This window comes from Palaemon carinicauda, unplaced genomic scaffold, assembly GCF_036898095.1.
Source record: "Palaemon carinicauda isolate YSFRI2023 unplaced genomic scaffold, ASM3689809v2 scaffold43, whole genome shotgun sequence".
Lineage (NCBI taxonomy): Eukaryota > Metazoa > Arthropoda > Malacostraca > Decapoda > Palaemonidae > Palaemon > Palaemon carinicauda.
In genome coordinates this window covers 135,657-161,823 of record NW_027171684.1, presented here as the reverse complement: position 1 = coordinate 161,823, position 26,167 = coordinate 135,657, and the positions used below count along the sequence as shown (strand labels likewise).

The following is a 26,167-nucleotide window of genomic DNA, read 5'->3' as shown; positions in this document are numbered from 1 at the left end:
TAATAATATAAAGAATATATCATAATTTACCAATAACAAACTTTACATGACATTGTGTCATTATACCTCGGAAAAGTATAACCAGTAAAAATTATTAAAAGAGGCTCTTAAGTACATACTTATGCCTATGTATTTATGCGAAATTTTTCGTAATGCAAAGAAAATATTGTCATATGTAATGCAATAATAATAAATGATTCTATTATTCTCTCATTCTTTCTCTGATGTGATATGTTTAGATAATTTTCTGTTTTTGTTTAGAAGGCATTCAAACAAATTTATATAATATATACACACATACAAATATATATTTGTTCCGTAACCGAAATACAAACCACGCTATTTACAAAGGGTATTACTTTTAGCGCAGCTGAAATGACGAGCCAATAGTTTTTAACGAGGGTTAATTACCCCCGCGCTAGTTAGCGGGGGGTGGGGAAGGGTAGCTTGCTACCCCTCCCCCCTCCACACACCGGTGACTTGCTTCACTTCACTTTTGGCTCGGCGGTGATCAGACGTGTCTGCTCATCGCCTTCGTGACAGCCTTTAATTTTCTGCTTTTTCTTTTCAGCGTGTGTGTTGGTTGGAAGTTGACCTTCAGTTATTTTCTTTACAATGCGTACATGCCCTGGAGTTGCCGGCCGTCCTTGTGGGACTTTCATGTCGGACGTTAATACGGATCCACACACCCTCTGCCCTCAATGTCGGGGCCGACGGTGTGACCAGGATAACATGTGCCGTGAGTGTAGGGAGTGGTCTACCTCCCAGTGGGAGAGGTTTGGCCGTCGGCGTAAGAAGAAGTCCAAGAGAGACCGTTCTCCTCCGGGGTTAGCCTTGAAGGAGGAAGGTTCTCGGGACTCTTCTTCCGCCGCCCAAACCTCCTCCGAAGCTCCCCCTCGGCCGCCTCCTAAGGAGAGTCGTCCGAGTGGGAGCGCAGGCCCTTGTTCTGTTTCCCTACCTTCGGTGGGGGGAGAGGGCGTCGCCTCCCATAGCGAGGCGGTTCCCCCTCTTCCTCCGGGGGAGGTTATTGATAATGATAATGCCTTATCCAGTGATGATCTTTTACAGATTTGGTCGTCCCTGGGGCTTAAGGGCTTGCCCTCCAGGGTCGCTCTTATTGACCTTGTCTCGTTGGGGGCCGCTGTTAAGCAGTCGCCGGTGGTAGCAGAGGTAGACCCTCTTGTCTATTGTCGACGTCGTGGTGACAGAGGCCTCCGACGTGGCTGGGCCTTCCGCCGCAGGTGCTGTTGCTGGTGATGGTGCTCAAGGCTCTCCTCCTCCTTCCGTACATCCTTCGAAGGGGGAAGTGAGTCCTTCGGTCTCGGCTGCTGCTCAGCTTCCTTCTGAGGGAAGTGTTTTGACGGAGACTCCCCTTCGGAGGACCGATGGTCCCGACGATCTCCCCCGAGGCCGCCTCCGCCGTAAGGCTCACCGCCCTCTACGCCACAAGGGCCTCCCTTCCCCTTACAGGGGGACTAAGAGACGCCTTTTTGGGTCTTCGTCTTCGTCCTCCGGGGGGGACTCTCCTCGTCAGCCTCAACCTACTGCTCCGCCCTCCTTGAACCTCTCTGCAGACCGCTCACCATCTCCTGCCAGATCTTCGCCTTCTGGAGAACTTGTCACCCGACGGGCAACGGTCCCTTCGGGGCTAAGGGATTCTTCCCTTTCGCGAGCAGTGCTAACGCACAAGCGCTCTCCTGCTCGCCAGCACTCTCCTGCTCGTCAGCGCTCTCCTGCTCGCCAAGACTCTCCTGCTCGCCGACGCTCACCTGCTCGTCGGCTCTCTCCTGATGTTCGCCCCCCTCGCCAGCGTTCTCCTGCTCGTCAGCTCTCTTCCGAGCGTCAGCACTCATTTGAGGACCATCGCCCTGCGGTCTCTGACCACCCTTTAGTTCCTGCTGAACTCCCTGCTCACCATCTGCCTGGTCCTGTGGCTACGCAACATCGTGCTGCGCGTGTGTCGGAAACACATGTTCGCCAACGCGCCAGCGATCTTCCCGTTCCTGCTCGTGAACGCGCCGCACCAGCTGTCCTCTCACAGGACACGCGTTGACCTTCTGCTCGCCAGCGATCACCAGCTCGCCAGCGATCACCTACACGCCAGCGATTACCTCCTCGCCAGCGTTCACCTGCTTACCAGCGCGCACAGGCGATCTTAGTATCGCCTATTCAACAGCGACAACGAACGCACCGACGTTCGCCAACGCTCCTGAAGGAACATGGTTCGCCAACGCTCCTGAAGGAACATGGTTCGCCAGCTTCTAGCTCGCCATCGCGCGATCGCCCGCCTGCACATGCCGCTCGCCATCGCTCGCCATTGCACGATCGCCCTCCTGCGCATGCTGCTCGCCATCGCACGACCCTGCACGATCGCCCGCTTATGCATGCTGCTCCTCATCGCACAACCCTGAACGATCGCCCTCCTGCGGATGCTGATCACCATCGCACCCCATCACGCGATCATTCACCTGCGCATGCTGCTCGCCATCGCACAACCCTGAACGATCGCCCGCTTACGCATGCTGCTCCTCATCGCACAACCCTGAACGATTGCCCTCCTGCGGATGCTGATCACCATCGCATCCTATCACGCGATCATTCACCTGCGCATGCTGCTCGCCATCGCTTACCATTACGCGGTCATTCACCTGCGCATGCTGCTCACCATCGCACACCAGTGCGTCGACATACCACATCGCGCCATCGCCAACTTGAGCGACTGCACTCACCAGCTCGTCATCGATCGCCTGTGGATCTACATCGCCAGCGATCTTCCTCACCTACGCGGCAGCACGATCCCTCGCCGTCGCGCCAACGCTTGCGTTCGTCGCCTCGGACACGTGTTCATTAACCTGCCCACCCTCGCGCCCACTCCCCTGCGCGCCCGCGCGACCGCTCGCCTGCGCGATCATCCACCTGCGCGCCCGCGCGATTGCTCACCCGCACTCCCGCGCGACCATTCGCCTTCGCACGACCATTCGCCCTCGCGCGACCATCGTTCGCGACGAATTCCACAGCCGGTGGTAGCAGCAGGGACGCGTGCTCCTAGACGGCACTCGGGATCACCTCCATCCAAGCACAGGTTGGTAGTGCAGGACGAAGACAGGTCAGTACAGCATTCTTCCCCACCTTCTTTTCAGGCAGGTACCGTCGTGTCCACTCCAAAGGATCGCCCGATCCCTTTCTCTTTAGCGAGGATTTCGGACTCTGTGTCCTTGGAGCAGCAGACTTGGTTTGGTCCGCTGGCACGGGCGTTAGTGAGGGTTATGAAACCAGCACTCGCCGGCCAGGGTGACAAACCAGCGGCTGTCTCTCCTACGCTGAAGAGAAAGAGAGGAGTGGACTTCGTGGTGACTTCCCCTAGGGCGAAGTTGGTTCCCAAGAGGTCGGTCTCGAAGGTCCCTTCTCCTGCACGAGTACTCTCTCCTTCTCCTGTGGACGAGGCCTTTCCGTCCTCAGGTGAGTCCAGTGGGGCGGTAGTCTTCCCCTCGGCACCAGGGGGGGAGACTTCGCTTCAGGCAGGAGAATCGTCTCGTGAGGAAGGGGCCCCTCGAACCTCGTTGTTGGGATCCTGTATCCCTCCCAGGAGGGAACCCAAGGATTCCAAGACCATCCCTAAATCCTCTGCAAGGATTCGTCAGGAACCCACGACTACCCAGGGGAATGTCCGCGTGTCACCCCAGGAAGAGATTACTGGGGCAGGAGACTTAGCTGCCAGCCCGCAGGGAGGAGAACAGCAAGAGTTCGAACATGCCTTCTGGCAGGTCCTAAGCCTGATAAGGACACTTAACAGACTTACGGATCCAGTCATCGCCCCCCGTGAAGGCAAAGATACGATTCTGGATGAAGTGTTTGACGTTCGGAAGGCCCCTAAGACCAGTGCAGCTCTGCCCTGGTCTCGGGGGCTGAAGAGTGCCAGAGCTAGGGCCAACGCTCAGCTCGCACTTCTTGCCTCCTCCAGTCGTTCCACTGCCGGGAACAAGCTTATCCCTCCTCCTCGCCTTCAGCAGAGGAGGTATTTCGAGATCCTGGGTGAGCACAACCTCGCTCTTCCTCTCCATCACTCTGTGGAGGAGCTGGCGAAGGGAGTTCCCCTGGAGAAACTCTCTGCCCGGCAGGTGTCGTTCTCGGCGGCGGAGATCCTTAACCACGAGAAGGTCGCTAAGTGTGCCATGCAGGCCACTTCGTGGCTGGACTTCTGGCTAGGATCTCTGGGCATCCTATTGCGATCGGAAGACTTGTCCAAGGAGACCAATAGGAAGGCCCTAGAGACCTTCTTGCTCTCGGGCACCCGCTCCATCGAGTTTTTGGCGCACCAGGTTACCACCCTGTGGGCCAACTCGGTGTTGAAGCGTCGCGATGCTGTGTCCGAAAGATTCCATCCGAAGGTCCCCGCCGTAGATGTGTGTAGGCTCCGACATGCTTCCCTTCTGGGGGAGAGCCTGTTTGAGCCTCAAGACTTGGAGCGAACGGCTGAGAGGTGGAGGAAATCCAGCACGGACTCCCTCCTCCACAGGGCCCTTACAACTCGGCCCTATAAGCCTCCAGCCCCGCCACAACAGCAGCAACAGCCTCGTAAGGCTCCCAAACAGGCACCGGCAGCTAAGAAAGTGGTGTCTAAGCCCCAGCCCTTTCCAGCCAAGGTCAAGGGGGGCGGTAAGTCCTCCAGGGGAGGCAAGACTCCTAGGGGTGGCGGCCGCGGCCGCAAGCCCTAGGGGTGGCAGTCGCCCTGCGTGTCCACCTGTGGGGGGATGCCTTCAGCGTTGCGTCCGCAGGTGGCAGCAACACGGGGCCGATGCTTGGACGGTCTCAGTGATCGGCCAAGGTTATCGCGTCCCGTTCACGTCATCTCAACCTCCCCTGACAGCGAATCCAGTGTCGTTGAGCTCCAATGCCATGGGATCGGCAAAGGGGCTGGCCCTTCAGGCCGAAGTCGAGACCATGTTCGAGAAGGGTGCTCTCCAGGAGGTCGTGGACGGCTCCCCAGGCTTCTTCAGTCGACTCTTTCTTGTAAAGAAGGCTACTGGAGGCTGGAGACCCGTCATCGATCTCTCAGCTCTGAACAGGTTTGTCAAACAAACCCGGTTCAGCATGGAGACAGCAGACACGGTCAGACTTGCGGTGAGACCACAAGACTTCATGTGTACACTGGATCTAAAGGACGCGTACTTCCAGATCCCAATCCATCCGTCTTCCAGGAAGTACCTGAGATTCTGCCTAGACAACAAGATCTACCAGTTCAAGGTGCTGTGTTTCGGTCTCTCCACAGCCCCTCAGGTGTTCACCAGAGTGTTCACCCTGATTTCATCTTGGGCGCACAGGAACGGCATTCGTCTCCTTCGTTACCTAGACGATTGGCTGATCCTAGCAGACTCGGAGTCGACCCTTCTTCGGCACCGAGACAGGCTTCTGGATCTTTGCCAGGATCTGGGGATCGTGGTAAACCTCGAGAAGTCCTCTCTGCAGCCGTCCCAACGACTGGTTTATCTAGGCATGCTAATAGACACCAATCTCCACAAAGCCTTTCCATCAGACGACCGGATAGCAAGGCTGAGGAGGGTGGCGGAGCCTTTCCTCAGGCGAAAAAAACTCCCCGCCCAATCGTGGTTGCGTCTCTTAGGCCACCTATCCTCCCTGGCCCGTCTGGTTCCAAACAGCCGCCTCAGGATGAGATCCCTTCAATGGCGGCTCAAGTCCCGGTGGAATCAAGGATCCGATTCCCCGGACATTCTGATCCCAATGGGGTCTCTGGAACAGACGGACTTGCGGTGGTGGCTGGCCGACGAGAACCTGCGGAAGGGAGTGAGTCTTCTCGTCCTCCCCCCGGAATTGACTCGGTTTTCGGACGCGTCAAAAGAAGGGGGGGGGGGGGGGGGGGCACGTTCTGAACCAGAGGGCCTTAGGCCTTTGGTCAGAATCAGAAAAGTGCCTACACATCAACCTGCTGGAATTGAAGGCTGTCTTTCTGGCTCTTCAGCAGTTCCAACGGTCCCTGGCGGGTCACTCCGTGGTGGTGATGAGCGACAACACCACGGTAGTGGCTTATATCAACAAGCAGGGAGGCACTTTTTTGCAGCAGCTATCCCATCTTGCAGTAGAGACTCTGAGGTGGACCGAAACCCACTCGATAACACTATCAGCTTGCTTCATTCCTGGCAAGAGGAATGTGCTGGCCGACAGTCTGAGCAGGGCCTCGCAGATAGTGAGTACCGAGTGGTCTTTGGATCCTCAGATAGCCAACAAAGTCCTGACTTTGTGGGGTTCCCCGACTGTGGACTTGTTCGCGACAGCTTTGAACTTCAAGCTGCCCCTGTACTGCTCCCCAGTCCCGGACCCCAAGGCACTCTGGCAAGATGCCTTCCAGTAACGGTGGGACAACATCGACGTGTACGCCTTCCCACCATTCTGTCTGATGAGAAGGGTGCTCAACAGGACCAGACTATCGGTCAACTGTTCCATGACTCTAGTAGCTCCGCTATGGCATCACGCGGAATGGTTTCCGGACCTTCTGCAACTCCTGACGGAACTCCCAAGGGAGCTTCCTCCACGACACGAGCTTCTCAGACAACCCCACTCCGGTGTCCCTCACAGGGCCGTAGCCTCGCTTCGGCTTCACGCCTGGAGACTATCCAGCGTCTCCTCGCGGAGAGAGGCTTTTCGCAACAGGTTGCGGAGAGAATGTCTCGGCACCTGCGAAGGTCCTTTGAGGGAGTCTACCAAGCGAAGTGGAGAGTCTTTTGTGGTTGGTGTCGTGGAAGGGGTATCTCTCCACTCGATGCCACTATTCCAGCAATAGCGGACTTCCTTTTGTATCTGCGAGAAGAAATGCGCCTTTCTGTCTCGGCGGTGAAAGGCTATCGCTCAGCCTTAAGCTTGGCCTTCAGATTGAAGGGCGTGGATATTTCTTCGTCGCTAGAACTCTCTTTACTCATACGTAGCTATGAGCTTACCTGCCCCCAGTCGGAAGTGAGACCCCCTCCTTGGAACGTGGTTCGAGTCCTCAGGTCTCTCAAGAGACCTCCCTTTGAGCCATTACGCCAGGCCTCCGATCGCCACCTGTCTTGGAAGACGGCTTTCCTACTCGCCTTGGCCTCGGCCAAGCGAGTTAGTGAACTTCATGGTCTCTCGTACGACATCGCCCATTCAAGGGGATGGGGGGAGGTAACGTTCAGGTTCGTCCCTGAGTTTGTGGCCAAGACTCAGAATCCTGGAGTGCCGGATCCTCGGTTCGACTCTTTCAGGATCGCGAGTCTCCGTTCTGTAACAAACGACCCAGACCAGCTGCTACTATGCCCAGTGAGGTGTCTGAGGTACTACTTGAAGAGAACGGCTGCAGTCCGTCCTCATGTGCGAGCTTTGTTTGTGAGCACAGGCAGGACAAAGAGGAGGGTCACCAGGAACACCATCTCAGCTTGGATTCGAAGGGTTATCCACCATGTCCTGAATCCTGACCCTCCTCCGTCACGTCGCCCTCGGGCCCACGATGTCAGGGGTATTGCTACATCCCTGGCCTTCAAGAGGAACTTCTCTGTGACGCAGGTACTTCAAGCTGGGGTCTGGAAGCGTCAAACGACCTTCACAGCCCACTACCTGCAAGACGTGACCCACAGGAGCCTCGATACGTTCTCTATCGGCCCTGTGGTGGCTGCACAACAGCTGGTCTAACCTCAGGCTCCTTTTTGGACAAGTAGCAGTAGGTTGAGGGCGTTGTTACCCGGTCTTAGTCTGCGTGAATGAAAGAGTATGTCTGACCCTTAATTCTTTCTTCATTCTCCCCTCTCTTGGGGAAGCAGCATCCTGGTCCTCGCATAGCTGACCTCGACCTCTGCAGGTAACCCATGCTTCTTTGTGCTCCTAGTATTAAGCTTAATACTGTTGGGTCTCCCATACCCTGACGAGGTGGTATGGGGAACGTCCTATCCTAGAATTCCTATCTGAAGGTCTCAAGGTCAACTTCATAGGACGAGTCACACTCTCCTCCTCACACTGCTTATGTAGGCCACTCGTTCCTAGCGATGCTAGGAACCTGTGAGGTACAGGGGCTCCCTCTCTTTAGTGCTGCTCACTGAGGGATCGAGCCCCCGGGCAAGCCGAAGTCAGTAAGGCTGGGGACTTTCCACCCTTCCTAAGGGGTAAGTCACCCTTTGTAAATAGCGTGGTTTGTATTTCGGTTACGGAACAAATGACAAATTCGAAGATAATTTGTATTTTTCCTAACCATACAAACCTTAGCTATTTACACATATGTGCCCGCCATCCCTGACCCCCAAGTCAAGTCCTACCTCTAAGTGAAGTGAAGCAAGTCACCGGTGTGTGGAGGGGGGAGGGGTAGCAAGCTACCCTTCCCCACCCCCCGCTAACTAGCGCGGGGGTAATTAACCCTCGTTAAAAACTATTGGCTCGTCATTTCAGCTGCGCTAAAAGTAATACCCTTTGTAAATAGCTAAGGTTTGTATGGTTAGGAAAAATACAAATTATCTTCGAATTTGTCATATATATATATATACATATATATATATATATATATATATATATATATATATATATATATATATATATATATATATAGAAAAGGAAATGATTCCAGTTTTCTCTCTCTGACCTAATATGTTTAGATATTTTGTTTTGTTTTTGTTTTGAAGGTAACACACACATAAATATATGTATATATATATATATATATATATATATATATATATATATATATATATATATATATATATATATATATATGTGTGTGTGTGTGTGTGTGTGTGTGTGTGTGTGTATGTGTATAGAATTATTTGTTCTTATGCAAAATATAAATCCTCATCATTTAAATGGGTTTACTCTGTTGCTGTTTGGCTGCAACCAGAATTAAGGAAAATGTGGGGTTCTGATAACATTGTATGGGTGTGAGCATCCCACCTTCCCAGGGTAGATACAGCCGAGTCAGAGGGACACATCACTTAACTCCTGGTTGTCGTTCCAATCAGATGCTTCTTTGACCGCTGTCCATACTACGCTTTGCTTTTTGCTTTTTCTTTACTTTCAGTGTATTTTGGATTGAGTGTTTGTCACCTAAACAGGTCTCCGTCTCTCTGAGAGAGACTTTTACCACTAAGCTGCGCAAGAGATGTCTATAAAGCATAGAGACCCATTCACTGTGGTTGGTGTCGTGGATGGGGTGTCTTTCATCTCAGAGCTCTATAGCGTTAATTGCTAACTTTTTACTCCACCTCCTAAGAGACAGAAAAAGAGCAACAGGGTTTCAAGTGCAAACTAAACTGGAGGATATATATATATATATATATATATATATATATATATATATATATATATATATATATATATATATATATATGTATATATATATATATATATATATATATATATATATATATATATATATATATATACATATATATATACATATATATATATATAATATATATATATATATATATATATATATATAAATAACATATATATATATACATATATCATTTATTTTTAATTTGTTCTCACCATTTATTTATTTCCTTATTTCTTTTCTTCACTAGGCTATTGTTCCCTGTTGGAGCCCTTGGGCTTATGGCATCTTGCTTTTCCAACTAGAGTTGTAGCTTGGCTAGTAATAATAATAATATATACATACATACATATTTGATCACATATACCAGAATAGAAATACGCTAGAATAACCCTTACATAATCATAAATAAAGATGAATGAAAAGCGACTCCGTTGGTGGTTCGGTGAAATATGAGGATAATTAAGTTTCTAAAGTGGTGGATGTCAGGAAGAATAGAGTAATGCCTCGCATAGTGAGCATTACCATTGGCTAAAAAGCTACATACTTACTTACATACATATATCCATGCATACAGACATACAAAGAGACAGTTACTTCCGTATCTCTTAACAAATATTACCTGGTCACTAAAAACAAGTACAGGTACGCAAATTTCCGAGACGAAAAAGTCCTGGGACGCAATTCTCCGGGACGCAAATGTCCAGTACGCAATTGTCCTACCACCAGTAATGCCTCACTTGGGGAATGTTGTCATTGGCTAAAGAGAGTGGCGTGATTATGTATGGTAACATAAAAACATACTATTGTCTTTACGCAGTCAGGAATAAAGGGTAAAGGGAATTGATAAGCTTGAAATAATTTGATAAAAATGATAAAAGTAAGGAAAATAAATTGAAAGGATAATTTAAAAGTTAATGTAGAGAAGTTTGAGTGAGACCATGATAAAATGAAAATTATATATGGCATTAGATTTCATTATAGAATTGAATACCGGAGTAGTTTATTTAACGTTACAGATGATTTAGGAGTTTATTGCCTTCATCAATATCAAAGATTTTGCGAATTTTATGTATTCACCCGTTATTTAGATAATTTATTTGTTTGTAAGCAACTTTACTTAAAAACTAATAGCACAAATTTTGACCAAATGCTGTAGTTATATTGGGCATGACATTAGGATGAATCTAACATTTTTGATGAAGTCGGTTGAGTCCCTTGTTAGGCTGGGAGGAACGTAGAGAGTAGAGGTCCCCTTTTTGTTTTTGTTTCTTTGTTGATGTCGGCTACCCCCCAAAATTGGGGGAAGTGCCTTGGTATATGTATGTATGTATGTACATCCCAGTACAAGCACAGAACAGTACTTTACGTTGAAAATAATTGCAACATTAATTGCCAAAACTTGTTATTCTATTATTTCTTTGTGAACAACATTAAGCAAAATCTACTGTACTAATTTCAACGAAACTTGGTGGACATGTGAGATATAACCCAAGGATGATTTCATTAGATTTTGAAGAAAATATATTGAAGTACAAGTAGGCAGTGGAGTTACGAGCAAAATATAACTGCTTGACATGGCGATAGCATGCTTTCTACTGAGTGCCCCTCAAGTTAAGGAAAGGATGTATAAATATGAGTTTTTGCAGTACTTTATTTTACAGTTATTGTACTAAACCCTACAGTACAATTAGTTGACTACCTAACACCTACAATGAAGGATGGCTGACTGTACATCTAAGAACAGCGTTGACAATAACACATGTTGCAAGAAAATTTTAATAGAATTAAAAAACAAAAACCACATTGGAAATGTCACCTGATATTGCCCTAAATTTGAATACCCTGTGTGTGATACCTTTAAACTATCAAATTGCAGTCTTTAAATGCTATTTCTTTGTTTGGGGACTGCTATGGAAATAGTTTTTACGAAATAAAAGATGAAAATTGGCTTAACGGCAGTGAACTTACTTATTTTATTTAAACCTTCAGTGTTAACTCTTTTACCCCCAGGCTATTTGGAAATTTCCAACCCTTAACTCCCAGGGGTTATTTGATTTCAAGCACATTTTGCAGTATATATTTTTTTAATTGCTCTAACAGCCTTAATTTTTGTCAGAGAGAGGTCAGGGTGGTCTCATTCTCTTGGAAAATGTTTGAAGTTTCTCAAAAAATTATCAAAAATATGCAAAAAAAAAATTAAATAGCAGTTTTTTTGCAAGAACGTACCGGTACGTCCATGGGGGTAAAAGGGTTAAGTAGTTCACATTTCACTTCTTGGCCTTATTAGATAAGAGATTGGTTTCTAAGTGGGGATATATTTCAGTAGTTTAGTCTTTGGTAGAGCTAATCACTTCAACACACGGTTCTTTAAATTAAGGACATTCTGGGTATACGGGTCATTTGCCAATTCCTTGATCTTTATAACTTTAAAAGAATGATTATGTAACTCTGGGTAAAATAAAGACAATTCATGTGTGAGTTTATTATCATGCACTTTTTCTAGCTCATTATACCATATGTAACAATGATCTAACATATTATAGAAAAATATAATCCTTAGTAGAAATAGCACATGAAACTCAGGAAGGTATGGAAATAATTTTATTTTATAAATTTGTTTGTTGACTGATCAGATTGCATTTTTAAATTAATAAAAATGTAATCTGGACAATCAGTTCAGATTACATTTTTATCTATGAATTGGTAAATATGGCCTAGTGCATTTTGTAGAATTGACTTTAGATATAGAGACTAACGATTAAAATTTTTAGAAAATTATGAAAATTATAAATCTAGATTTTTTATAAGACGAAGGCCTTCATTACTGTAGCAACCGGTCTTCAAATAGTTTTTAGTATTTTTAGTAATGTAGGAAGTGATATATATTTCATATATGGTTATTTTTTATCAGGTGTGCGTTGGAGTAGTGCGACAAATTCATCTAAGAGACACAAGACGAATGTTCTGTCCAGAAGGACATTGGTTAAGTTCTCGTGTTTCATTGCCAATAGGAAACTCTCAGTCGGTGTCATTCGTTCCCCGAACTAGCCGAAGACAGCGAAGGTTATTTATGCCGCAGAGATGGCTTACTAGAGATGAATTGGGTATGATACACGGTTTGGTTCATGTTATAAAATCTCCGATCAATGACAAAGTTACGTTGTAAACATTGTGTTGATTTTTGTTACCTCACTTGAAAATATTGAAAGATGATCTTCCCATTTTTAACCTAAAAGCAAATTAAACTTAACTGTTTGTTGCAGAGACTGAAGGACCTCCTCTGTCTATAACCGAACAGCGGCGTGAAACAATCCTTCAAGAGTTGCCCTTTGTTATTCCCTTTGAAGCAAGAACTCAAGTGTTTAGTATGTTAGTCGCTAATAACAGAACAGAAAGTCAGTTGAGGGCTGATTTTAATGAAGGTCCAATGATAAGTTTTTCGGTGAGAAGAACACACATCTATGAAGATGCATTTGATAAGTTATCTCCTAACAATGGTATGTATTTTTTTGTGTGTTACTTGTCCTCAAAAAAAAAAAAAACATTGCTTTACTAATGTCAAGCCCATTACCTTGTTTACCACTTTCACGGGCAGGTAAAACTGGGGTTAGGGGATCCTCCCTCTTGTTAAATTTGCTGTCAACAGATTCCTTTGTTTCATCTTCTGACTTTTTCGAAAATTGAGGTGTTCCGACACAAAGACTTTCCTCGAAACACTTTCTTAGGAGTTACTAGTATCTCCTCTCAAACGACCAGAGTTTCGTGTAGTTTACCCTACTCCCATTCTCTATAGTGACCTGCTTGCGGGAGAGAACGTGACCCGAGGGCAATGCCCGGAGAAGGTCGCATGGAGTGGTGGCAATATCGGCCGAATACCCTCAAGGGGATGCCCTTCGCAACCGAGCCCCCCGAGATGCTTCTCTTCACAGACGCCTCCAAGGAGGGGTGGGGTGCACACCTCCTCAACAAGTCAGCGAGAGGATCTTGGACAGAAATTTGCTGTCAACAGATTCCTTTGTTTCATCTTCTGACTTTTTCGAAAATTAAGTTTTCAATATTAAACTTAGCCGGTGATCATATAAGCTGCAACTCTGTTGCTCGACAGAAAAACCTACGGTCAAAATACGCCAGCGATCGCTATGCAGGTGGGGGTGTACATCAACAGCGCCATCTGTCGAGCAGGTACTTAGTACTCCAAGTAAACAAAGAACCAATTTTCTCTCTGTCGGGCTACCGGCAAGACCTACTAATACGCTGTTACTAACTGGATTTGTTTTCACAACTATTTGGTGAAGTACACTATTCTAGTTTTGAGCTTTCGCTATGCAGGCGTTTTATCTTCATCTCAAAACTTGAACTCGTTTTGGATAGAATTAATTATGGTGACAAAGAGAGTATGGACTCTCTTTCACTTTTAAATGGCCGACCCTTCCCTTAGACGGAAGTGTGTTTAGGTTTTTAGTAATTTTGCTTAACACGTTATAGATCTATATATTTTATATCTCTCTGCCTTTATTAGGCCTCTTCGATTAACTTTCCATTTATTATAAACATATAAAAATAAATTTTTATGTTTTGTTTATATGCGACCTTTCCTGATAGTAGGCGGTCCTAACTTGGAACCGAAGTTAATCAACGTTGAGCCCGTTATATCGTATTTAGCCTTTAAAGAATTTAAAACTTTTTAAATTTAATGTTTTATGAAAGAATTTCTTTGATAGTCTTCGTACTGTTTTCAAAGATGAACTAACGTTTAGTTTTTTAGACTACGCAGTTGTTGACGTTCAGGACGTTCAACATGCGCTCTATCGTTACGATAGAGAGAGAGTGTATCACGGTTTCACTTTGCAGTAAGAGTAAATCGATTCTGACGTTTCGTTCATTCTTTCTTAGCTTAAATGTTTTAAATTCTAAATTAAAGGAACTTTTTATTTGGAAAACCTTTCAGTTTTTTCCTTTAGTCAAATTACATGTTTTTTTGACGATATATCATTGGGCTTTTCTCTTAGGTGCGAAATCAAGAGAGAAAGAGAGAGAGAGATAGAGACGGAGGGAGAGAGAGGAGAGAAAACGTTCCGTTCAAGCGGGTAACGTTGTTCTCACGTTACTCTCCTCCCTAGTCGCTGTACGGGGAAGAATGTAAAACGTTTCTAGGGTTTTATTCTTGTCCCCAGGCTATGTGCGGTGAGAGATTGTAAACGTAGTTTATTTAAACTAGTGTTTAGTCTCTTTCCCAGCCACTGAATTTTTTATCTTTATTTATGTTTTCTGTTTTTGCTAGTATTAATGAGCTGCATTATACAACTTATTTCACAATTACTACCTTTTAATGAAGGGTAGAATTGCGTGTTTCAGGTAGAAATCAGTAAAAGTTTCGATTTCAGTGAAATAAGTGCAAAACAGAAAATCGAAGTGATAAGTGATATGCGCAAAGTGTTACAGTGTTGCGTCCGAGGGTTCGTCTGTTCGTGCCTGTCGTTCACCTAGTCCGGGACCTCTTGCAAGCTCCCAAGCCCAGGGGAGAAGTAATGTCGAACGACTTATGGGTTCGTCAGGCCTTGATCAACGAACAGACGTTTCCCTCCGTGGTTTCGGGCGTATCTACCCAAGATCGCCCCACCCACACAAAGACGAGAGAGCCCATTTATTTCTCGTCTGCGGAAGAGGTTTCTCGTAAGAAACCATGGACCAAGGTCTCGCAGCTTATTAAGCGCAAGTCGGTCCCTTCCGCGCAAGTCCAACGGCCCAGTTGTAGCCACTGGGTCAGTTCGGACTCGCTGCAGTCTTCCGACGACTGCTCACCTCCTAAGAGAGGCAAAGCGGTACCGCATCAGGCAGTCACACCGTCTGTTGCCGCACCTGCTCCTGTAGACCCTAAGTGGTCTTTGCTGCAGACCATGCAGTCTCAGTTAACGTCATTGATGCGGGACTTTCGTGCGGAGAAGGTTGACACTGCACCAACCTCTAGCCTACAACCAACACGGTTGTGCGTCCTGTGGACGCTGAGGCGACCTTCTGCCGCACTCCAGCTGAGAGAGTCCCGCCACCCATGCGTTCCAGTGTACCCTGCCAGCCGCATGTTGACGTTCAGTAACGCACGGAACCTTCCGTTGACGTTCGCGAGGTACAACAACAGTCTAAGTTGTTTTGTTTTGACGCGGTGCGTCAACCTCCGCATTCTAGAGTTGTTTTGACTGCTCAGTATAGACAGTCAAAGCAGTCTCGAGTGAACACTGTATGTCCTCACGCACCTGTTGTGGTTGACAGTTCAGTTGTTGACAGTTCACAGACTGTCAAGCAGTTACATGACGTTGCCTTCTGGTCTGCTACTAATGCACCAGTGAGAGACTCACTGAGATAACCTAGCCTTTATCGGACAAGGTTCCTGTAGATGAGAAAGTGCTGTTCTCCCTCCTACTGATATTCCCTTGAGGACTCTGTCATTTGGAGAGGAGCCTTAAGCTGCTTAGCCTCCTATGGACTTTAATTAAATCATGATGATTTTTTAAGGGTCTTCGTCCGGATCTTGTAACTGCTGCTCCTCATTCGCCTAAACGTCAGAACTTACACTAGGCCTAGCTACTTTGAAGCCATTGTTTTTAAGCTAGTGCTCTCTCGCTCTCCTAGAGAGCGTTACGTTGGCTAGGCGACTGGTTTTTGCACCAGGAGGAGTTTTAGGGATACAGCCTTTGATTTCCCTTCTTTTAACTGGCTTATTGAGCGAGAGTCTGATAGGACACGAGAGAAGTTCTCGGCTTGGGAGTTCATGCCTCTGCCCAGATAGACTTCTCATTTCTGGTAGACTCGCCCTGGCGCCTAGCCAGGAGACGCTCCAAGTTGTTTACAGGACAACGTCTCAGTTTTTGTCAAGCCTTTGAAGTTTTGCTGTACTATTATGTCACACATAACAAGGCTTTCAGGGATGGTAAACGGTTCCGCCTCAGTCGCTAACCCCGTCTGTTGCCACACCTGCTCCCGTAGACCCTAAATGGGTTTTGCTGCAAGCCATGCAGTCCAAGCTTGCGTCCTTGATAGAGGACTTAAATGTGGAGAAGAACCTTCTGGCCAACAACCTTCCAACCGGTCGGTTGTGCGCCCTGTTGACGCTGAGGTAACCTACTCGCGTCTGCCAGTTGAGGTGGTTCCTCCTTCTGGCCAACAACCTTCCAACCGGTCGGTTGTGCGCCCTGTTGACGCTGAGGTAACCTACTCGCGTCTGCCAGTTGAGGTGGTTCCTCCTTCTGGCCAACAACCTTCCAACCGGTCGGTTGTGCGCCCTGTTGACGCTGAGGTAACCTACTCGCGTCTGCCAGTTGAGGTGGTTCCTCCACTGATGCGACCCAGTGTGGGTTGCCAGTCGCACGTTGGCGTTAAGCGACGCTCGGAGGTGGTTGTTGACGTTCAGGACGTTCAACAACCAGCAGAGGTGACTTGTTGTGACGCAGTGCGTCAACCTCAGCAACCCGGTAGGGTGTTGACTGCACAACCCAGACAGTCTAGACAGTTTCGGGTTGACGCTGTACTTCCTCACGCACCCATGGTTGTTGACAGTTCACAGACTGTGCAGCAGTGCCATGATATTGCGTCCGGCTCCTTCACGCATCACCAGTGCGACCGGATTCAGCGAGTCAGACGTTGCCCACTCCGTTGCCGTTTCCTCATCAGTTTCGGATGAGGAACCCTCTGATGAGGACGTTGCTGAACAAGACGATCAGCCCCCAGCCCTGCTATCCATCCAGAAGATGCTGAAGAAGGAACGCTGCCCAGTCAGGCTGTGGATGAGTCTGGTAGGGACACTGTCATCCGTGGATCAATTTGTGTCACTAGGAAGACTACACCTCCGTCCTCTTCTATACCATCTAGCTTTTCACTGGAAAAAGGACAAGACGCTAGAAGCGGTCTCGATCCCGGTTTCCGGAAAGATAAAGTCTTGTCTGACTTGGTGAAAGGACTATATCAACCTTAGAGAGGGTCTTCCCCTGACTGTTCAGACTCCCAACCACGTTCTCTTCTCGGACGCATCGGACGTAGGCTGGGGTGCGACATTAGACGGTAGGGAATGCTCGGGATTATGGAACTCTAGTCAAAGGACAATGCATTTCAACTGCAAGGAGCTACTGGCAGTACGTCTGACCTGGAAAAGCTTCAGGTCTCTCCTTCAAGGCAAAGTGGTGGAGGTGAACTCGGACAACACCACGGCTTTGGCGTACATCTCCAAGCAAGGAGGGACCTACTCTCTGACATTGTACGAGATCGCAAGGGACCTCCTCACCTGGTCAAAAGGTCTAGACATATCACTAGTAACGAGGTTCATCCAAGGCAACTTGAATGTCATGGCAGATTGTCTCAGTCGGAAGGGACAAATTATTCCAACAGAATGGACCCTCCACAAGGATGTATGCAAGAGACTTTGGGCCACCTGGGACCAGCCAACCATAGATCTCTTCGCAACCTCGATGACCAAGAGGCTCCCAATATATTGCTCACCAATCCCGGACCCAGCAGCAGTTCATATAGATGCCTTTCTACTAGATTGGTCACATCTAGATCTATATGCATTCCCTCCGTTCAAGATTGTCAACAAGGTACTGCAGAAGTTCGCCTCTCACGAAGGGACAAGGTTGACGCTAGTTGCTTCCCTCTGGCCCGCGAGAGAATGGTTCACCGAGGTACTTCGATGACTAGTAGACGTTCCCAGAACACTTCCCCTAAGGGTGGACCTTCTACGTCAGCCACGCGTAAAGAAGGTACACCAAGGCCTCCACGCTCTTCGTCTGATTGCCTTCAGACTATCGAAAGACACTCGGAGCTAGAGGCTTTTCGAAGGAGGCAGCCAGAGCGATTGCTAGAGCAAGGAGAACATCCACCCTTAGAGTCTACCAATCGAAGTGGGAAATCTTCCGAAACTGGTACAAGTCAGTATCCGTATCCTCGACCAGTACCTCTGTAACTCAAATAGCTGACTTTCTCTTATATCTGAGGAAAGAACGATCTCTTTCAGCTCCCACTATCAAGGGTTACAGAAGCATGTTGGCATCAGTCTTCCGTCACAGAGGCTTAGATCTTTCCAACAATAAAGATCTACAGGACCTCCTTAAGTCTTTTGAGACCACGAAGGAGCGTCGTTTGGTTACACCTGGTTGGAATTTAGACGTGGTACTAAGATTCCTTATGTCAGACAGGTTCGAACCGCTACAATCAGCCTCCCTGAAAGATCTCACCTTAAAGACTCTTTTTCCTGGTATGCTTAGCCACAGCTAAAAGAGTCAGTGAGATTCATGCCTTCAGCAAGAACATCGGATTCTCATCCGAAACGGCTACATGTTCTACAACTTGGTTTTCTAGCCAAACACGAGCTGCCTTCTCGGCCTTGACCAATATCGTTCGATATTCCAAACTTATCGTATGGTTGGAAATGAACTAGAAAGAGTCTTATGTCCTGTAAGAGCTCTTAAGTTCTATTTAAAAACCTTCACGAGGCCCGTCTGAAGCTTTATGGTGTTCAGTTAAGAATCCATCTTTGCCTATGTCAAAGAATGCTTTATCCTATTTTATCAGACTGTTAATACGAGAAGCTCATTCCCATCTGAATGAGGAAGACCAAGCTTTGCTGAAGGTAAGGACACACGAAGTTAGAGCTGTCGCAACTTCCGTGGCCTTTAAACAAAATAGATCTCTGCAAAGTATAATCGACGCAACCTATTGGAAAAGCAAATCAGTGTTCGCGTCTTTTTATCTTAAGAATGTCCAGTCTCTTTACGAGAACTGCTACACTCTGGGACCATTCGTAGCAACGAGTGCAGTAGTGGGTGAGGGCTCAACCACTACAATTCCCTAATTCCATAACCTTTTTAATCTTTCTCTTGAAATGTTTTATTATTGTTTTTGGGTTGTCCGGAAGGCTAAGAAGCCTTTCGCATCCTACTTGATTTGGCGGGTGGTCAAAGTCATTTCTTGAGAAGTGCCTAGATTAGAGGTTTTGATGAGGTCCTGTTGTATGGGTTGCAATCCTTGATACTTCAGATCCTAGGGGTCGCTCAGCATCCTAAGAGGATCGCGAGGCTCCGTAAGGAAGACGTACTTAAAAAGGCAGAGTAATTGTTCAAGTCGACTTCCTTACCAGGTACTTATTTATTTTATGTTTGTTATTTTGAATAACTGCTAAAATGAAATACAAAATACTTAGCTCATAATAATGTAAACATGTAATGCTGGTCTCTACCCACCCCCCTGGGTGTGAATCAGCTTATATGATCACCGGCTAAGTTTAATATTGAAAAATGTTATTTTTATTAATAAAATAAATTTTTGAATATACTTACCCGGTGATCATATATTAAAGGACCCTCCCTTCCTCCCCAATAGAGACCCAGTGGACCGAGGAGAAAATTGGTTCTTTGTTTACTTGGAGTACTAAGTACCTGCTCGACAGATGGCGCTGTTGATGTACACCCCCACCTGCATAGCGATCGCTGGCGTATTTTGACCGTAGGTTTTTCTGTCGAGCAACAGAGTTGCAGCTTATATGATCACCGGGTAAGTATATTCAAAAATTTATTTTATTAATAAAAATAACATTTTTTTTTCCATTTAGTTTAGATGTTCACATGTACTAGTGCAGTAAGGAAGCTGATTGAAGCACCCATGATAATGATGCAATAGGTCAGTTACCCTTGAGATACTTTCGAGTTAGGAAACGAAAGTTTGCCACAAGGCTTCTCTTCTGCTAAGGTATGAACTATTTTGGAACTTTATCCTCAAAGATTTTCATGAACAAATTCAGCTTTCACCTTTTAGGTCATTTTGTAAACTATTCTTCAATGTTAAAGGTTTAAAGGTTGCTCATGAATGACGGAGGCAAGAGACAGTAACATTGCCCTAGCAAGTAGGACAGTGCCCTAGAGACTGTCCATATATATTATATGATCAGCGCCCAAGCCCCCTCTCCTTCTAAGTTAGGACCAGGGAGTGCCAGGCAATGGCTGCTGATGACTCAGCAGATAGACCTGTAGGCTCCCACAACCCCCCCAAACCTTAGCTCACAAGGATGGTAGGGTTGCAGACGCTAAAGGCACTAACAAGTCTCAGCGGGACTTGAACCCCCATCTGGTAAACACCAAGAGATGTTACCAATCAGGCCATAGCAGGCCAAATTATTTATTTATTTAAAAAAAAAATAAGAAGTGAAGCCACAATTATGTCTGCATTTTGGTATATATATTACTGTACATATTGAAAATTCTAGGATCAGTTTCTCCAGTCGCAGAATGTTTTTTGGCAGTTTGGTTTCTCATTCAAAGTCATATTAGATCTGTGAAGGAAAGCAAAAAGTAATTTTGATAAGCACTAAAGTTGCAGAAAAGCTATCTCAGAATGAGATAAACACTTTTTGTGTAGTGAATTTTGGGATGTGGTCGGCATTCGGACACTAGGCAGTTCACGTGCTACCTCTGGCCACAGTCCGCAAATCGCTACATAATTTTTAGTCTGCTTCCTCGCCTGTTCCGACAACTAACCCTGTTAGTCCGCCAGAGAAGGCAGCCAGTAGACTAAAAATTATGTAGTGATTTGCGGACTATGGCCAGAGATAGCACCCGGACTGCCTAGTGTCTGAATGCCGACCACACCCCAATGTTCACTACACAAAAAGGTAAAACGGTGGAAAAACAAAAATCTGAATAACAGGTCAAGAGAACGGAGCTCTGGGCACCACCCCTTGATTTATACTGGGCAAGGGGACCCAGCTAAAAAATGTAATTGCATTATATTTTTTTCAGAGATATTTTCAGGTTCAGTAAAAAGAAAAAAAAAAACAATGATACTAAGGAAAAAAAAAACAGTGTGATGTGTTGCTGTGCACTTTGGGGGTCATTGTAGCATCCTTTTGACATCTATCTACATCTAATTTTTATTCATCTGGTAATTCTGTTCCCTCATCCTTACTTCCAAATTGCTAACTAAACTCTTAAATCTCAAATTCCTAGTGCACTAGTGGAGGTTTCCCCCCAGTTGCCTTCCAGACAGGAAACAGTGTACCATATTTATAAGTTATATTCATCCATACCATGCATATGGAGTGTGTCATAAATTATTTTTTATATTAACCCTTTTACCCACAATGGACTTACTGGTACGTTTCACAAAACCCATCCCTTTACCCCCATGGACGTACCGGTATGTTCTTGCAAGAAACTGCTATTTAAATTTTTTTTTGCATATTTTTGATAATTTTTTGAGAAACTTCAGGCATTTTCCAAGAGAATGAGACCAACCTGACCTCTCTATGACAAAAATTAAGGCTGTTAGAGCAATTTAAAAAAAAATATACTGCAAAATGTGCTTGAAAAAAATTAACCCCTGGCGGTTAAGGGTTGGAAATTTCCAAATAGCCTGGGGGTAAAAGGGTTAAAAGCTCTATTTTTTTATTGTTTTTAACAGGATTTTTTTTTCAGAGAATGCAGCAAATAAGAAAAATTAATTCAAATTGTTTAACATTTTCTTTGTCAGAACCGAATCTCAGACTTAGAATGAGAGTTCGCCTCATGAATGCAGTTGGCCTCGATGAAGTGGGTATTGATGGAGGAGGGATATTTCGGGAATTCCTGTCGGTGCTGCTCAAAACTGCATTTGACCCTACTCGAGGGTTTTTCCTTTTAACCAGAGAAAACACGCTTTATCCCAACCCCGGAGCTCATCATATAGCTGAGGACTACCCAGCACATTACTATTTTATCGGTAGAATGTTAGGAAAGGTGAGTAGAGGATTGTATATTTTTTTTTCATATTTATTCCAGGTGAATATGTATACTAAGAACGTAACAATACTCAGATATCTATGTTAATACTTTATGGAGATGTGACGTGAATTATCGTGCTGATTGGAAAAATATAGCGTAAAATAAGATTTTTAGTTCTATGGTGTATAAGGTACAGTAGTACAGGTAGTCATCGACTTACGACGGAGATCAGGACCGAGAGACACATCCTAAGTCGGTTTTGACGTATGTCGAACTAAAAAAGTGAAGTTGCCGTAGATTTATTATGATGCTTCATGATTCGGCAATCATTTAAGTCATATTTTATCAATATTTTCTTACTGTATATCATTATTTCATATCTTGTTTAGTAGGATATCATATGCTCTATTAAAGTATTTTATTTCAATTTCGGTAGCATTTTAAACATCAAGAATTACTTAATATTTTGTTTACCTTTGGTTATGATCAGCTGATCTGAAGGTCCCGCTATCGTGTCGAAAGATTGCGCACGTACAAGTGGCGTATATTTTGTATAATTTCTTAACTTATTAGAAATATCCTCATGATAAATATTACATCAGCGCCAATAAGTTAAAGGATATCACAGTTTTCATGCAGTTCGTTTATGGCTATTATTATTTGTGATCATGTGAATACGTTGTCACTGTCACTGTGTGAGTATGTGTGCGGGCCAGTAATGGTTATGGGTAGTTCATTTTAAAAGCTTCATACAGTATTTAATTTTTTATTATTAATCCTTCCTATTCCATTAGTCATTATTGTGGTTTATTGAAGCTTGTTTGTATTCTATTTTTCAATTTCTTGAGCATTTCAATAATCAACAATTACTTTCGGTAGGCATCAGCTGATCTCTAAGGTCACGCTAACGTATTGCGATTATGCGCGCATATAGTACGAATAAACGTTTGTTTATATAATCTTCTTATTCAGAATCTCTTCATAATGAATATAACATAGACACCAATATGTTATAGGGTATCACAGTTTTCATACATTTCATTTATAGACACACACACACACACTCTCTCTCTCTCTCTCTCTCTCTCTCTCTCTCTCTCGAATTATATAAAACTGCCATTTATACAAATACTATAATATTCTCTCTCTCTCTCTTTCGAATTATATAAAACTGCCATTTATACAAATACTATAATTCTCTCTCTCTCTCTCTCTCTCTCTCTCTCTCTCTCTCTCTCTCTCTCTCTCTCTCTCTCTCTCTCTCTCTCAAGTGGTTAAACTTCACTTTATGAACTAGAGATAAAGATATTGTGAATCTCTCTCTCCCTCTTTTTTAAGGGAAAGTTTGTGAAATATGATCGTTCTTATTTGGATTCTAGATTAGAAAATAATAAATATATAATTTATACAAAAGATATCTGCTAAGGCAAGATTGTGGATTTTTTAGATGGAAGTTCTTTCTATCATAAAAGTATAAGATTAAAAAGATTCAACTCATCTTTTTTTTTTTACATTTTGAGTAATAAATATAAAAGGTAAAACCAGAAATGTCATAATGGGTTGGAATCTTTCATTTGGCTCTGGGATAGTAAGCCCTCTTTCCAAACGTCTTTCTTTTATGGCCAGCTTTTTTTTCTTTGCTTTGGCCATGATTAATTATATAAATTTGTGCCATGTAGCGAACCTTTTGTAAGTTGACCTGAGAATACAAAATTCAGTGATAAGGAGAGCGAACTGTAAAGTTGATTCTTTTCTTAGTGCCATATGTCATTCCAAAAGTAATATTTGATTTTTGTATGAGGTATTTTTATAAAATGCTTTTTTATCATATAACCCTTTTACCCCCAAAGGATGTACTGGTACATTTCACAAAACTCATCCCTTTACTCCCATGGACGTACCGGTACGTCCTTGCAAAAAACTGCTATTTACATTATTTTTTGCATATTTTTGATAATCTTTTGAGAAACTTCAGGCATTTTCCAAGAGAATGAGACCAACCTGACCTCTCTATGACGAAAATTAAGGCTGTTAGAGCAATTAAAAAAAAAATATACTGCAAAATGTGCTTGAAAAAAAATAACCCCTGGGGGTTAAGGGTTGGAAAGTTCCAAATAGCCCAGGGGTAAAAGGGTTAATCCTATTTCATTAAGCTCAACAGAGGTTAGCTCTGTAATTTTAATTATTGCTCAATGATTAGATAATGTTTAAAATTTCCACCATTGAAGATATTTTTATAATGAAGATTTCTCAAGAATTAAAATGTTAAGGAGGGCTAATTTTAGTTTGTTTTATATCAAAGATATTGTGTGTCTTAATTGCATGGTTGTTTATTATATAAATGCTTTATTGGTTTCAGGCTTTGTACGAAAACTTACTAGTAGAGGTCCCGCTAGCTGGCTTCTTTTTGTCAAAGCTTCTGGGTCGCTCATCTTCATCAGTTGAATTCCACCATTTAGATTCTTTGGATCCAGAGCTTTGTAAAAATTTACTCTACTTGAAGACCTACAGTGGAGATGTTCAAGACCTCGGTCTAGATTTTACAGTCTTAAATTCAGATCTTGGTCAAAATACAGTGAGTTCGAAATGAAATAATTTCTATTGTTATAATCATGAGAAATTTTCTTTTAAATTCCCATATAGTTCATTTTACCATTAGAGATGTTATTTATATCTGAAGATGTTACCTTTCAGGTAGAAGAATTAATTCCTAATGGCTCAAATATAGCAGTAACAAATGAAAATAGGATTGAATATATCTACAGAATGGCTGACTACAAGCTGAATAAACAAATTGCCAAACAGATTCAGGCATTCAAGAAAGGTATAGTAATTAATTTGTTACTTTTTGAATACCATTGTTATTAAATATTTAAGAATATAGTACTTGATTACATCAGAATTTATACAAATGTTGAATGGTTACACCTTCTTTAATATTACTCTATAATACACATACATACATATACCAAGGCACTTCCCCCAATTTTGGGGGGTAGCCGACATCAACAAAGAAACAAAAACAAAAAGGGGACCTCTACTCTCTACGTTCCTCCCAGCCTAACAAGGGACTCAACCGAGTTCAGCTGGTACTGCTAGGGTGCCACACCCCACCCTCCCACATTATCCACCACAGATGAAGCTTCATAATGCTGAATCCCCTACTGCTGCTACCTCCTCGGTCATCTAAGGCATCGGAGGCAGCAGCAGGGCCTACCGGAACTGCGTCACACTCTATTAATAAGAGGAATAAATTACAATGGTTGAAGATATTTTCAAGAAAGCATAGTATAGATAGACAAGTGAGAATATTTAAATATTGTAAGATTTTTACATTTTTGTACAGTACAAGTAATCTATATTCATATGTTAGGGGGAAAATAAATACTGTATTTGTATCAGGGGGACCCACATGACCTAAGATTTTCAAAATAACCCATCATAATTTTGGTACAAGATCAGCCCTTATTTTTCAGTTATTCTGTTGATTTACAGTCTAAAGGTCTTTTTGGAAAAATTTCTTGCAAACTTATTGAAAAATCCATTTGCAATGGTATACTAACTTAAAAATAAGATCTGAAAACAAAGATTAACATTCTTTTTTGCTGTAAATTTGAACTTGGCCAGAATGAAAACAAAAATTATGGCTAGATATATATTTTTGATGTTGAAAAGGGTGAAAATATTTTTTGTTGCGTATGTCACCCTTTCCTTAGAATCCAAGATGGCAGCTTCAATCATATATGTCATCAAATGCCATTTTCAGAAGTTACTAGTGAAAGTTGTTCTTGTAAGCCATGGTAAATGGAAAAAAATCAATAACTACTTATGTTTAAAATTTACCTATTTAGCCATTTATATCCCAATGTATTCCAATTTAGTCATATCACTAATAAACATTTGTTCCAACACAGAGTACTTACCTAGAACTACTTTCCTAGGAGTTACTGGTAACTTCCCAACCGACCAGAATTTTGTGTAGTTTACCCTATTCCCGTTTTCTATGGGGGCAACCTTAGGCGGAGTGATACGCGACCTGGGGTCGGATAGCGTGCTAGCTCAGGTCGTGCTCCTCAGTAAGTTTCTGGTCGCGACGTGATTACCATCTCGCTGCACTCTCTCTTACCCTGTGCGA

General features: G+C 44.3%; 1 protein-coding gene across 1 annotated transcript in view; it reads left to right on the top strand.

The window, feature by feature from the left end:
- Positions 1–26,167, top strand: part of LOC137636889 (ubiquitin-protein ligase E3C) — a 159,362-nt gene that overhangs the window by 111,606 nt on the left and 21,589 nt on the right. The window contains exons 13-17 of the mRNA XM_068369245.1: positions 12,207–12,399; positions 12,559–12,792; positions 21,803–22,047; positions 24,392–24,607; positions 24,727–24,856. Coding sequence (XP_068225346.1) covers positions 12,207–12,399; positions 12,559–12,792; positions 21,803–22,047; positions 24,392–24,607; positions 24,727–24,856 — 1,018 coding nt within the window. The remainder of the gene's footprint in view (positions 1–12,206; positions 12,400–12,558; positions 12,793–21,802; positions 22,048–24,391; positions 24,608–24,726; positions 24,857–26,167) is intronic.